Below are 13784 nucleotides of genomic sequence, written 5' to 3'. Positions count from 1 at the left end.
GGTACAGAGATTATTTCAAGTGTCCATTGTTTTCAGCGTGAAAATGACGCTGGCTCCAGATATCTCTGTGCTGGTAGTGGTGGATGAACTGCCACGTCGAATCCATGCCATATGCCCTATGCTGTATGCTGGATGGCGCGTACCTGGGAACATTTCCTACACGAACAGCACAAATTTGAGGTTTAGAAGGAATATTGCTTAGTATATAACTGGAACATCTGCACGCAAAAGCAGCGTCTTGGTAGGAACAGCTTGATTGGACTTGTAATTCTGGTTAGGTATGCAAGAATACATTTGTGTAAGAGGAAAATTGGAAAATTGGAAAGATTTAGGAAAAAGAACGCCCGCTGTCTCCGTGGACAGCATAGAATTAGCGTTGACCCCGATATTCTCATATGGGGACTCTCTCCACACCCCGCTTTTTGAATGGACAGTTATGGTTACACGTCGTTCTGGTCGTGGAAACTTATTTACATAAGCACGTACGTAGTTTAAAGTTAGGCGGGCAGCCATTCCAAGTTTGGTCTTTTTGGATTTATGTGGTCCCAAGTACCTATGCAGCTGTGTACATGATCAATACCTGAAGTAGGAGAGGTATGACTGTATCGGTGGTCCATCATCTCCTTTCCTACCTAAGCCGTGGAGTCCTGACCGAGGTCCCAGTGGTTTAGGTGACTAAACGCACACCACGCACTCCCTGCCCAAACACATATCCGGTTAGATGCAAGATGAATGTATTTGTTCCATCCTACGCTCTAACATACGTCTAGCTCTCAACTAGGGCATCGTAAGGCCATCCGATAAGATGCCTACCTGACGATAGACTAGGAGTGAGTTGTTTGAAGTAGCGATTTAACCTGCAATAGACTGCCAAGGGCTCCGTTCTGTCTGGTACCAGTAGTCATCGGCGAAGTCAGTTCGTTCAGGAGTCGCCCATATATGCAGCTCTTTCCCCACGCCGTGACCTGCTCAAACCCCCTAATGGGCACTCTGCATACCGGAGCAGTGCTATCCAGTATAGTACCGACATATTCACCTGTCATATAGATTAGACCCGCTCCCCAACCCAGGCCGTATGGCCGTGTGAGAGGCCACTGGTTACGTCTCTGGACCTCGGCCTCGACCGAGTTTAGACGTCGAGCCACGGTTGGCTCAAATCCTACTGTCAGACAGGAAAAAGGGGACAGCGTGATTGAAGACAGGAGAGTTTCAGGAGAAAGACAAAAGAAAGAGGGTTGTGGGCCAAGTTGAAGTGGCCCACATAAGACGGTGAAAACGTCTTGGATCTCATGTTGAACGCCTGATGTTTTGGTTGTAAAAACAGAGACAGAACAAAAACCCCAAGACCCAAGTTCCGGCGATGCCTGCGTCGGCCGCGATGTTGTATAGCGGTTTCCGCAAGTCAGCGTCCATTCATTATTCATACCTAACACGTTCCACTACCTACCCTCCTCTCGCATTCCTCCTCTAAAAAAAAAAAAAGGTTTAGCTTGGGAGGCCAACCTACAGGATATCCCAAGCATCCTCAGCAGCGTGGCAAAATTTGCTGCAGGCGACACTAGCTGAGAGGCTGTATTGGCTAATAGAGATCTTCTCATCCACATACTCGTCGGCAAAATTGTCGGGGCCCTTGGCCATTGCGCCGACAAAGACACATATGCTCTCCTTCGGTCCAAGACCTTGGATATAGTCTCGTACACGCACCGTACTCTCGTCATAACTCAGTGTGACCTTGCGGCAGTTGGGGGGGAGGTGATCAGTGATCGGATTCTGGATGACTCGGAGAAGCTTCTCCTGAGAATTGGTCGAGCGAATGGACAGGCGGTGGAGTAATTGAACCATCAAACCAGCAAACCGCTTGAAAGTTCGGGGAATACGGACAGTTGGCGATACTTCGATCAGAACGCCCTTGGCTGTCTGGATGTAGATCTGCAGTTTGCCCGCCTTGTTGATAGGCGAGTCCAAGAGGGTGAGGAGACACTACGTCAGTGGGATAGATAGTTAGCATGTTGAATGCCAACTCGAGAGGGATAAGACTTGTTGAGAAGCGAGGAAATGACGACATTCACAGCGTACCTGGTGCGTGATATCCGGTCGGGCGTCACTGATATCGCGGTTCATCTTGCGCATCACTCCGATATGTTCGTCACTGTTGAGGAGCGAGTACTTGTCGTCGCGCTGCATACCGGCACGGCCGGCGCCGCCGCCGTGGGACGCCTTGTATGTCTCGAGGCTGGCATTGGATAGGACGACGATGAGCCTTTGGCTGTCCTTATCACTAGAGGGTATGGGCACTTGTTGCTCGGCGACAAGCTGAGGGAGAGCTGGAGGAGGTAACGACTGAGTACCTGTATGAGGAGCCATTGGTGTTAGATACTGATGTCGCTAAGGCAAAGCAGGGTGGGAAAATCGTGCTCGCAGATATTATGCAGGCCACACAGGTCTAGAAGCACAATGGCCGCGACGATCTCCTTTAACAGAAGCCGTTCTAAAGCGGTGTGGGTAGGTAATAAAGAGCAAGGCATTGCGGCTGAGGGAAACAGCTCGGAGCTACCTATAGGCGATAGGTGGGACGTCCGAAGGCGTCTTGTCTCTTGTCTCTCCTCACACCACGCAGTGTCAAAAACAGCAATTGTCCAACTTACGAGGGCGTTTTCCAGTACGATATTCTGCTGTGGTAGGCATTGTTGGATTTCCTGAGAGGCGGATTGACGGAGATAAACGTGAGTTGATCCTCAACAAAGTTTGTTAGTGGACAACAGCACGCCACAGGCAATTAGTAGTAAATGGTATTGAATGGTGAAAGTATATAATATGAGAATATGACGCCTAAATCTGATCAATGCTGACTATTGTTGGGCGGGGGACGGGGACGGAGGATTAAGTGAAAGAAATGTTGAAAAAAGGAAACTCGAGATGGGTCGTTTCCATGTGGAGAAGGTTTTTGTCTCCGACAACTCCGGACAGGCACCAAATCTGATTGGCCTGAACAAGGTTTGCTTTTATACGATGGATCAATCGATGCTTTTCATTAGGTACATAAGTAGTGTAACCTGCATATGCCATAGCCCACACCTACCCCGTCCATAACCCCACTTGGCACATAGTACAGATATACTAACTGCACCGATTCTAATTCCATCAAACATTTCCTCTTCAAGAGAAGAGTTCACCGAAAGCTTGAGAAAAGAAACACAGAACTATACTTCACAGTCTCCAATTCCCTAAGCAATTTGTTAGATTCGGATGGACGAAAACCCGCTGCTTACCGCTTAAGCTTACAGAATTGTAGAAGGAGTTATCAGTCTTACTCAGCCCTCATCCTATTACAAGATTTCCTACTAGTGAAGGATTCCGGAGAAACTCGACGGGCTCAACGGGCCAACATTACCTGCAGTCATCCGACAGTAATGCGAACCCCGTCATAGCGAAGCCTTCTGATTGCTCGGTGTAGCCAGATGGCGCATATACCCTAGCAATCAGAGCAACGGAGAGTCATTCCACATACAAACCCAGGTTGGGATCCCTGTTTACGTATCCGGTCTAGGTGTACTATGTAGGAACGTACAATGTAGGAATGAGGATGACAAAGATAGGTACTAACAGAAAAAAATGAGAAGTGAGCCGCTAGGTGAGTATGTAAGCCTCGTTAATTGATATATCCGCAGTACGATCATATTATTCATTTAGGTGATTTAATCCTACCCCTTAAAATGAAGACACTTGCCTTGACATGTATCAGAATAGGGGCTCGGTGTCGTTACTTTATGGAACATCCATAGATGCTGTCACAAAGCGTAAAATATTATTAATTCTACCCGAAATAAAAGAGCGTGTATAAGATTTGATCTTGTTCGACTAATATACAACTAGGCGGGTACAGGAAGTGTTAGAGGTTTGGTCGGACTGCAGTTTAGCCCGTAGGAGAGGAATAGTGTACCTAAACAAAAGCCACTTCCTGTATAGTATATATATTATACCGCATTATCAGGCGAGGAAGGTGTAATGCTCTCGTGTACTAACATTATTGATTTCCTGCCTACTAGATCCGCATCATGACAATATGTATCCCTTGAACTGATATCCGTCTACAGCCAGGGATTAGGAGGCAAAATACAGCTTCACACGACCTAGTGTATCAAACCAAGAATACAGATCATGAACGGTACATGATTTTACCTCTATTTTGCCTTGTGCCATTTATACCAAAAATGCATTGTCCTAACTACAAGTGGTGCTCTCTGTAGATCCGAACCGAATTTTGCGAGTGATTAGATGTTTCTTGTCTCCTTATCCCTGATTCCTGATTGTATACAATATTAGCTAAAGGAATATATAGTTTTAAGCCAGGGGAAGAATCAGGCAAGAGAAAAGGAAAAAAATTGAAGGGCGTCTAGGGGGTTCGAACCCCTGACCTCTCCCAATATGCCTAAGCCCAAAGGGAGTGAGTTAACCACTTCTCCAAGACGCCGTCTTTGTTGTTGTATAGTGACGGTAATTATTTAGGTATATAAACCTTGTGCCCGACTGTCCTATGAGTCATTATGGGTACGATATTCCGAGGATAAGGCGTAGACAGAGGTCAGATTACGACTGATATCTCGAAGGCACATTATGACAAACATCCACATGAACAATTTTGAAGGTACGCTACGAATAACACGACGCCTTTAAATTTTACTCGTCAAGAGGAGTATTGAAGCACTTCTAATTACTTCAACATGGCAAGAAACCTTACATCTGATATATTGTATCTTATAACCACTATGTACTCACGTTTTAATCAAGCAATACACATTTTCTTATCCATTTTCGTTGATTCTCCTCCATACGTGCAGACATCATATCATCCAACCAAAAATAAAACCTAGTTCACCGCTTATAAAATTAACGGTATTGTTCTTCACGACCAAATCACTCCCTGCAAACGCCGATTGATGCTCATTATGAAAGGCGTCAATATGTTAAGGTGAACATTTATATTTTCATCATCCTTATAACCCATTATATATTATGAACACCAAGCAACAGAATGTGAACATTTCAATATTCGTCATATTTGGCCCCATTAGAATGAATTAATAATATAATTTGCTAGGAATGGTGCGCACAAGATAATCTTAATCTTAACAGATATGAGGCACGATTAAGTAGTATAACGGGTTGAAATGATTCGAAATCCTAGATCTTGCTACTGGATCTTGGAAAGGGGCCAATTAACCAGTAGCCAACTTCTGCAACGAAAATACTGTAATGTCGTGTGCTAAACAGACTTATTACCAAGAGTAAAGTAAGGTTAAGCCGCCATTCCGAGGTTAGGGTGATAAGTATAAAAAATATGATTAATGACAACTATCTACGATCTCCGTTAAAGTATCTGATTCGTCGCCGCACTTATACCCGTCGTCAAACTGACAAATTGTATAGGATAGCTAGTCACCGGGGGAGGAAGGGGTACCGGCATTACTACTATACCGAGCGAGGACGTGGGGATTTGTGTCGACAAAAGCATTGGAATCATCGATGTAGTTAGCCCACTAAGTTGGGTTCGTATATAGAAAGGGGTAGAGTCTCGTATTGCGATGATAAGTATTGCCAATATCTTGAATCTACGAGACCATGACGCTTGTTGAGAGACGTACACAGCCGCCTTCCAAATCCAACATACCTAGGAGAGTAACGCAGTCTCTCGACCAGCCACCCCCATGAGCTAAGAAGTAATTGACCGGCTTGTACGAGGCCGCCCTGTTGGCAGTTGGCCCTTGGTTCATGGCTCCTGCGGGCTTAATACTTCGCGAATGCCATAAGGGATGACTGCTGTCTATTGGGCCAAGGCTGTAGAGGTAGCATGAGACATGAAGATAATTTCTAGATGCTGAAAGGAATATTTGTACATATCAGGCAAGCAGTATGTTAAAACATGGCTCATAGTATTATTGACTACTCTGTAATAAAGTATACCTCTCCTTTCAGCTCGACTCAAAAATTGCCGATCCTCCATGGCCTTGGCAGGTGTTAGGAAATAGAGTAACCTCAGCTGGAGTTCTGTATATGCATAGTTCTGCGCCTGAATGAGAAAATTGATCACCGCCTGGACATTTATAAAAACATGAGAGATATTATGGTTTCAGCTCGCTTGCTATGCTGCTGTGGTATCTGAGCTAGTTAGTGTATGGGATGATACCTGGCTAGTGCATTCATTCAATCGGGAGGTCGAAATATATTTCTTTAAGGGAGCCCCGGGCCATTCCCGGGGCATCGAGTAGATGCAATACTGTTGTTACTAAAGAAGGAGATGTGATCGAATAGTGTGGCGCTGTTCTGCCAGATAGGTTGAGGTCCTTTCGAGAAAATAAGGCGTTGATGTGATCTCGTGAACAGCAGAATACGATGGTGGCCTTGACCGCAAATGATTGTTTCATGTCTGAATATATTCGTCCTTACATCTCGGTAAACTAAGATCGTTAAATGACCTGGGTTGAAATCAGTTGCTCGGAATGCCTAGTATGAAGAGATGGATGTTTTAGAGAAGACGTAGCTACATAAGTACTTTAGAAATAGGTGCACCTTCGTAGGCCGTTGTTTTAGAGTATAAAAGTGGGTTAGCGAAACTCTATCGATAGCGCCGGCAAATTTATTTTTCCTGTCGGTACGATACCCAATTGGACCATGGAGCGATTGTAGCTCTTGCCTCAAAAACTTTTGGTCCATTGGGCGAACAGAGCCGCTTAACACCGAATGATACCAAAGAACTAGCGAGGTTAGGAATTCAAGGACGAGACTGGGTTGAAAAGAAGGAATCCAGTCATTGAAGAATGGTGGTCGAAGTTGTGGCAGCTGCCGCTAATACCACGCGACAGGTAGCCAAGGAGATGCTTGGTGTCGTGGTGTCAGCCGGCCTAATGGACAAAACCGTGAAGGTCAAGTTGGGAGGATTTCGGTGGGAGCCGAAAGTCCAGAAGGTTAGTTTGCCTACTAGAATACTAGAAAAGCGGCCATGGCTAATGTTCAACTCTCTCATTTACTGCAGTATTTCAAAGAGCCACGATTCAAGCTAGTCCACGATCCGCGCAACTCTGTCCGGCAAGGCGATATAGTAGCAATAACACCAACCTGGAGGGTATCGCAGCATGTGCGCCACGTCGTCAAGCACATCATAGCACCATACGGCGAACCTATCGACGAGCGACCACCTATCCCCACCTTAGAAGAGAGGTTGGCCGAGGCAGCAGCCAAGAGAGCAGCCAAAGACGAGCGGAGAGCTTTTCTGAAGCAGATACAGACGGCCATAAGGGACGCGGAAAGAATCGCACTGGAAGTGAAGAAGGCATTACGAACAAGTCGCAAGCTTGGCATATATTCTGCACAACCTGCTGAAACTACCACAATAGACGATGTTGACTGAAACCGCGAACCTATAATAGTAAAAAGTGCTCACGAATGAGTGTCAGAGTATCGGCCTCGTCGTGTCACCCCTACCGACGAAGGTGGTAGGACGTGAATTCGGTTACATACGATAATCTGTATATACCTCATCACTCGCATGTAACATACATTATGTACAATTGCCGATCTGATCGACCCTAGCTATTTGGAGGGCAATACGTCGACATAACTCATATTGAACGGGATATCTGACCATGGGCATCGTATGCCAACCCCTCGTTCCTAATCCCTCGAGCGCCACCAATGTTTGGCCTAAGTTTATCACCTGGCAAACCCCAATTCTACCAGGCCAATCCAACCGTGGAATGATTTCAACCACCACGCTCCCCAAATCTCCTCGCCCAGTCTTCGTATTCTTTTAACCCTTCCTTGCTAACGGAAGGTCGGATTGTCTTAAGACTAGCCTTGAAGTCTACGAGTTCGATGGGCCGAATTTGATCCATCGTCATATGGAGAAGAGCCTCACCTAATGCGCGAAGGGGCCCCATCGCTGCATCTTTGGCTAATGCAGTGATGTCCGAGCCTGAGAAGCCTAGATTTGAAAAAATAAATACCGATTAGTATTACTTTCACATTATATAATATGCAGATTCATATCACACTTACCATCTGTAAGGTCCACCAACTCTGTGATATCGGTGTCCGTGAGACTATGCTTCTGCTGGCCGAGTAGTGTCTTCAATTGAGTAGCTCTGGTTTCCGCCTCAGGTAGGGGAATATACTGCCGTCTTACAAACCTCCGCCTTGCTGCTTCGTCGATCGCCCATGGTAAATTGGTGGCTGCTAGCACAAGCACCCGATTCGGGTCGCCTCGCTCTTTATTCGACCCATTGTTGCTTTCGCGGCCTGCTGCGGCCCGTTGCAGGTCGCTCCATTGGATGAGGAATTCGGTCTTGATTCTCCTAGTAGCTTCGTGCTCTCCAGACCCAGTACGTTGAGAGAGAAGCGAATCTATCTCGTCAACGAATATAATACTCGGTGCCATCACCTTTGCCAAAGCAAACAATGCACGCACCAGCTTCTCGGATTCCCCGAGATATTTGCTGGTTAGGCTACTCGCTGAGATTGAAAAAAATGTGGATTTCGACTCTGTTGCGACAGCACGAGCCAGCATCGTCTTTCCCGTCCCGGGAGGTCCAAAGAGCAGCATACCCCTAGCTGGTTCACGCAGGCCCATGAATAAGTCTGGCCGTAGGAAAGGATATACCACCGCCTCCCTTAATGCGTTTTTCGCAATCTCCAAACCAGCAACATCAGTCCAGTGGACTTCATCACCATGCACCACGATTTCGTTGAATATTGCCTTTGCAGCCCCCTCATCAATGCCCGGCGGTAAATTCTTCAATATCGCCTTTTTCCTGCTTTCCCATTCATTTTTCGCTCTTTTCCCCTCTTCGTTAACCGAGTCTGCTGAGGATCGGTCCTCTGCGTCAGACGTCACGACTGTCTCCTTCTGCTTGCCTTTAAGTTTTCGGCTAGAAGAGCCGGCTCTAACCTGCTCATCGCTAGATGATATTTCGTCTCTTCCGTCATGATCAGAGGCCTGCTGACCCACCCGCTTCCTAGCGCTGTTAGGCTCGAATGCTCTATTGCGATCCACGGGTTTCCTCCTGGCTGAAGCTTCCTTAGAGTTTGTCCTAAGGGCGGCCTCGAGAGATCCTGGACTTCGGGCAGTTGTGCTGTTCGGTTCATCGAAACTTGAACCAGTCGCTTTCCTAGGAGTTGACCTTCGTTCTATCCGGATTGCTGTAGGATTAATCTCGTCTCGTTCTTGGATGGCCAGCGCGCCTAGGGCACTCGATGCAGCACCAAGGGCGAGGGATGATGGTGTAGGTGATGAGTAATCAGCCGAATTTCGCATGGAAGGCTCAGGACTTGAGCGGACAGCTGAAGTAGAGGCGTCCGGAGGAATTACTAGTCGTCTTGTGTGACTATCCCAATGCCTAGGGGTTGACGAGGAACTCTTTCGCACCTGCTCGTAGGATCGCCGCGGTTCAGAGTATCTAGATGGCGAGTTAGTTACCTCTGTAGAGGTTCCCCTTTCGAGACTACTCCAAGCCAACGTCGCAGCCTTGCTGGCTCCTGGGCCTTTGCTTATCTTGGCTGGTGTGTGCCGGTGCGCTTTTGAGGATTTATCTTGTTTACCTGACCGTAACGTCGTCCTCATGGTGTGCTTTTCCTTCTCAGGGCTGGGCGACCTTGAGGATCTTCTTCTCGGGACAGATGCGCCATATGGAGGAAGCGATGGTGGCTTTGTCGCTGATGACGGATCCTGTTCCATCATTGCACTGCGGAGTCCCGATATTGCCTGCTCCGATGAACTTCTAGAGGGAAAGGATGGCCGTTTAGGGAGCGGTGGTTTGGATAACTCGGTATATGTTATGGCAGGTATTGTTCCATCACCAATCCAACCTCTTTCTGGCGTATTTGGGTTTGTGCGGCCGTCCGCACTGGCTTCGGTCCCTACGCTTGACTGGGTAAATTGGAACGACGGATCCTCCTCTCGAGATATCCTAAGAGCTTCCAGGAGATCAATCCTCTCTTTGCATTGTACCTCTAACTCCCTTAAACTCTCTAATAAGGCCCGTTCGGTCTCAGATTTTGGTGAATAGGTGCCCTGTCTCTTGTTCGTAGGGGTTTGGCGGATCTGATCGAGAGCGTTCTTCCAACACAGCATCGCCTCTTTCTCGTCGCCCTAGACACGCGATCAAAGAGTTAGTTGGATCCAATTTTGTGATCTATGATTTGTCGACAGGGACATGTACAGACCTGGCTCTCATAATAAACAGCAGTTGAACATTTTAGATAAGCCTCATCGTATGTTTTTTGGAGGCTAGAAACATTGCTGCTCGGCCACATGCTCGCCTCGGCTCGTCTCAGCTCGTCTCGCGTAGGCGTGGTTGTGGGATCTTGGCTCTTGCACCTATATGCCGCCTACAACGACAATGGGTTTTTGGTTTCTTTTTTTCGAACGCTATCGAGAGCGCAGGGAATAAGTTAGGAATTGATCTGACGTTTCTTATTTCAAGGCATCACAAGGGCAAACCCCTAATCCAATAACGGACGCGTATAGAAAGCGATGCTACAATAATAAAGGTAAAAGGTAACTAAAGGCCAGATCCAGGAACGACTTTGAAGATCTCACGCCTCCAGCTGCCGTCTGCCACAAGTTTTAGAAGGATCCAGTGACGTCGCGCCGGTCTTGCGTGGTGGGGTTTGAAAGAGCCCGGAACGGTGTGGCTTATGTACATAGGTAGAAGGCTGGAAATTCTACACAGATGCAATAGGTATCCATATGTACTGTGTAGTATTGCATACGCCATAATGAGTGGGCCACTACCTACTCCAGGGTACAGGGTCAAGTTACGTTCATGTACATATGAACTTTGTACCTCTTAGTTGAATCCTGAGGTACCTGGGTAAGTACATGTCTGTAGGTCAAAGTTGAAACAACTACAGGTGCTGCCAGTAAGTACCTTGGAACATACACATTATACTCACTTTCTTATTTTTATACAACTTTTCGAGATTGCATACCTACCTACTTGCGTATGTTTTCAATCATCACCCTCTTCATCTTCGTCTCTGGGTAATTGTAGACCCATCATCCCTAGGATATTTCCCGCAGGTCCTGCCATTCCAGCTTGGCTTTTAAAGCTTTCCAGTAGATTCTTGGCGAGGTTGTAATCGACGTCGACCTCCTCCTCACTACTTTCCTCTCCGTCGTCGGCCTTTTGCAGCGAGTCCTCCTTCGTTTTTCCCTTGGGATCATTACCGTCTTTTGCTTCTATCGCACTCCGTTGCTCAGGCTCCGGATCAAGCTTCAGAGCACCATACTCTTTCAACTCGGCTTCCATCTGAGCAGCTAACCGCCTGATGTCCTCGTCCTCATCTTCCTCCGTAACACCTCGGGCGTTAGTATTATCTGAATGTTCAGGGCCACTCTTTGAATCTTCCGCTTGCACAGCTGGGAGCCCCATCATCTCCCTCATCATCCTCGAGAATTGCTCTTCATCGAAACTGACAGCCTTATCCTCATCGTCACTATCTTCTTCGCTCTCATCCGACACATCCTCATCCTCATCCATGTCTTCCATGTCTTCCATCTCAGCGCCGTCAATGCCGGCCTTTTCATCGTTTAAAAAGGCCTCAAACCGAGACACAATTTTCTGTAAATTCGCCTGCGCTGACGAATCACCAAACCCGTCCTTGGATCGTCCCCCAGGGCCACGGTTTCCCTCGAGCTCATTTTCAAATTGCTCAAAGTTGATATCTAACCAAGATTCATCGTCTTCCCTGTACGCATCTTCCCAGCTCCCTATATCCTCATTAGTTGGTAGCGCCTGAGCACCGTCCTCCTCTACGTCCTCAAGAACCATAGCAAATTCGCGCGCGAGGCGGTTGTCTTTCTTAGCCGCATCAGTAGCAAGCATCTCGAAACCGCTTGCCACTTTAATACCCATTTCCAAACGAGACATTCTCTTTTGAGCGTCCTCTGCACCGGCTACCTGCTGTTCAACAGCTTCCAATACAGCGTTCCACATCGGAGGAGCTAGAAAGCGCTGGGACTTGAGTTGCGCGAATAAGACCTTCGTAAATTTCACGCTGACGGTTACTAGGTCCTTTGGCGGAAAGTGTATATCCTCCGGTGGCGACATAAGGGATTTCATTGCGACAGGATTTCGTAAATAGAATGCCTCGACGGCAGGTGCTATAGTAGAAGGTTTCTCGTGGAGGATGCATGCCAATTTCCTAGGTATAGTGACCAGTGAGTGATGTATCGTATCCGTAATGTGTTTAGGGTATTTTTCCAATCTGTAGAAGGCCTCGGCCTCAACAAAAGTCGAATGCACTAGAGCGTCAGGGCTAGTTTTGATGAATCCAACGGCCTCGGGTAAGGATAAGGGTCGCTTTATCCCCGAACTTGCTGCCATAGGCAGCATATACAACTTTCCATCGTGGATCCATGCTCGATTGCTATCTATCTCAGGGCTCAGCCATTTTGGCAATACGCTAGCCGCCTCGACAAGTAGAAACTCCCCGTCACTATCAAAGATCCTCACCCAAAGTGTAGGAAAGGATTTAGTCAACTCTCTAAGTAAGTAGACTATAAGCCATTCATCCTCAACCGAATCGCTGTAGTCGGTAGCCCCACGCAAATAGACCAGGTCCTGGTCTCTTTCGAGGCGTAGTTGAAAGGAATCACGTTGCCATATGTATCCTTTAGTGATGCTATCACATAGTTGGATAGCTGTTCTTCGGATGTCTTCCAGGTAGGGGAGAGGACTGCGCGCTTCATTCTTATTGTCTAAGACAAAAAGTAAATACTCAACACAGTTCTCAGGGAGACTTCTAGGAAGTTCACCGAGGTCGCTCTTAGAGAACTCGATATTGTCTCCAGGATCCATCGTTGGAAGGCCTCGGGTGTTTTCTATATCTTGTGTATATAAAAGTGAGTAGAGTAGTTTACAGGCTCTTAATGTAATTGGAAGTATGCGGCGAACACAGTATACACACTCCCTGTACAGATCAATTTTTAGCCATGCAGAAGGCATGATAAGATTAGAGCAACCGATGATTTGATTGGTTGGTCTTCAAAGAACGTATATATACATAGTACAAGTTTGCTAATGGTGGACATCTTATTACCTAGTAGTAGGTACCGTACAGTCAGGTACCTAGCTAAAACAAAATAAATCAGGTTAATAGGTATGAGGTCAGCGTAACATCACGAAAAAAGTCAATTGTCGTTTTACCATTGCCTCATTACCTTACTTACTATTATAAGGTTTTTTAAGTGAAAGTTTTTAATTTAATTTAATTATTATTATAAAATCATTACGATTATTATAATTAATAAAAGTATATATAAAAATATTTAATTTTTATTAATATAACGTTTAATTTTAAATAAAATTTTATTTAAAATAAATATTTAAAAATATTTAATATATTTTAATTTATTTAATAAATTAATATATTTTTATATATATTTATTTAATATATAATTATTAATATAATATAACCGGTTTTTAATTAAATAAATATTTAATTATATATTTAATTAAATATTTTTTTATAATAAATATTTTTTTTATTAAATATTTAAAATAATAATAATAATTAATTAAATTTTATAATAATTTAATTAAATTAAATTAAAAATTTTTATTTAAAAAATTTTATAATACGTAAATTTAATTAAAAAACTTAAAAATTAAAAAAAATATTTTATTTATATTTTTATATTTATTTAATAAAATATATATTAAAATATATATTAAAATATATATTTATATACGTAAATATTTATAAAATAAAATATTTATTATATTATT

The 13784-nt window shown here is 45.1% G+C and overlaps 5 protein-coding genes and 1 non-coding gene across 6 annotated transcripts; 1 reads left to right on the top strand and 5 right to left on the bottom strand.

The window, feature by feature from the left end:
- Nucleotides 1-502: 502 nt before the first annotated feature.
- On the bottom strand, nucleotides 503-1513 carry F4807DRAFT_434424 (uncharacterized protein). Its single transcript, XM_047998798.1, has one exon. It carries the CDS (start codon nucleotides 1422-1424, stop codon nucleotides 825-827), a length of 600 nt encoding a protein of 199 aa, XP_047851912.1. The 5' UTR covers nucleotides 1425-1513; the 3' UTR covers nucleotides 503-824.
- Nucleotides 1044-2782, bottom strand: F4807DRAFT_176227 (nucleolar essential protein 1). The gene is made up of 3 exons (XM_047993522.1): nucleotides 2646-2782; nucleotides 2077-2348; nucleotides 1044-1980 (listed from the first exon to the last, which is right to left on the bottom strand). The coding sequence occupies exons 1-3, from the start codon at nucleotides 2683-2685 to the stop codon at nucleotides 1504-1506; spliced, it is 789 nt and encodes a 262-aa protein (XP_047851911.1). The 5' UTR covers nucleotides 2686-2782; the 3' UTR covers nucleotides 1044-1503.
- A 1605-nt stretch (nucleotides 2783-4387) lies between these two features.
- On the bottom strand, nucleotides 4388-4471 carry F4807DRAFT_t110. Its single transcript has one exon. It is a non-coding gene; the product is annotated as a tRNA-Pro (tRNA).
- Nucleotides 4472-6668: 2197 nt separating this feature from the next.
- On the top strand, nucleotides 6669-7615 carry F4807DRAFT_176187 (nucleic acid-binding protein). The gene is made up of 2 exons (XM_047993520.1): nucleotides 6669-6962; nucleotides 7031-7615. Exons 1-2 carry the CDS (start codon nucleotides 6816-6818, stop codon nucleotides 7403-7405), a joined length of 522 nt encoding a protein of 173 aa, XP_047851910.1. The 5' UTR covers nucleotides 6669-6815; the 3' UTR covers nucleotides 7406-7615.
- Nucleotides 7582-10497, bottom strand: F4807DRAFT_176194 (AAA-domain-containing protein). The gene is made up of 3 exons (XM_047993521.1): nucleotides 10216-10497; nucleotides 8053-10141; nucleotides 7582-7978 (listed from the first exon to the last, which is right to left on the bottom strand). The coding sequence occupies exons 1-3, from the start codon at nucleotides 10303-10305 to the stop codon at nucleotides 7758-7760; spliced, it is 2400 nt and encodes a 799-aa protein (XP_047851909.1). The 5' UTR covers nucleotides 10306-10497; the 3' UTR covers nucleotides 7582-7757.
- A 172-nt stretch (nucleotides 10498-10669) lies between these two features.
- F4807DRAFT_434415 (SGT1-domain-containing protein) lies at nucleotides 10670-12938 on the bottom strand. Its single transcript, XM_047998797.1, has one exon. The coding sequence runs from the start codon at nucleotides 12852-12854 to the stop codon at nucleotides 11004-11006; it is 1851 nt and encodes a 616-aa protein (XP_047851908.1). The 5' UTR covers nucleotides 12855-12938; the 3' UTR covers nucleotides 10670-11003.
- Nucleotides 12939-13784: the final 846 nt, after the last annotated feature.

This window comes from Annulohypoxylon truncatum (assembly GCF_022578515.1).
Source record: "Annulohypoxylon truncatum strain CBS 140777 unplaced genomic scaffold F4807scaffold_27, whole genome shotgun sequence".
NCBI lineage: Eukaryota > Fungi > Ascomycota > Sordariomycetes > Xylariales > Hypoxylaceae > Annulohypoxylon > Annulohypoxylon truncatum.
The sequence above is the reverse complement of the archived record's forward strand: the minus strand, read 5'-3'. Positions and strand labels throughout refer to the sequence as shown.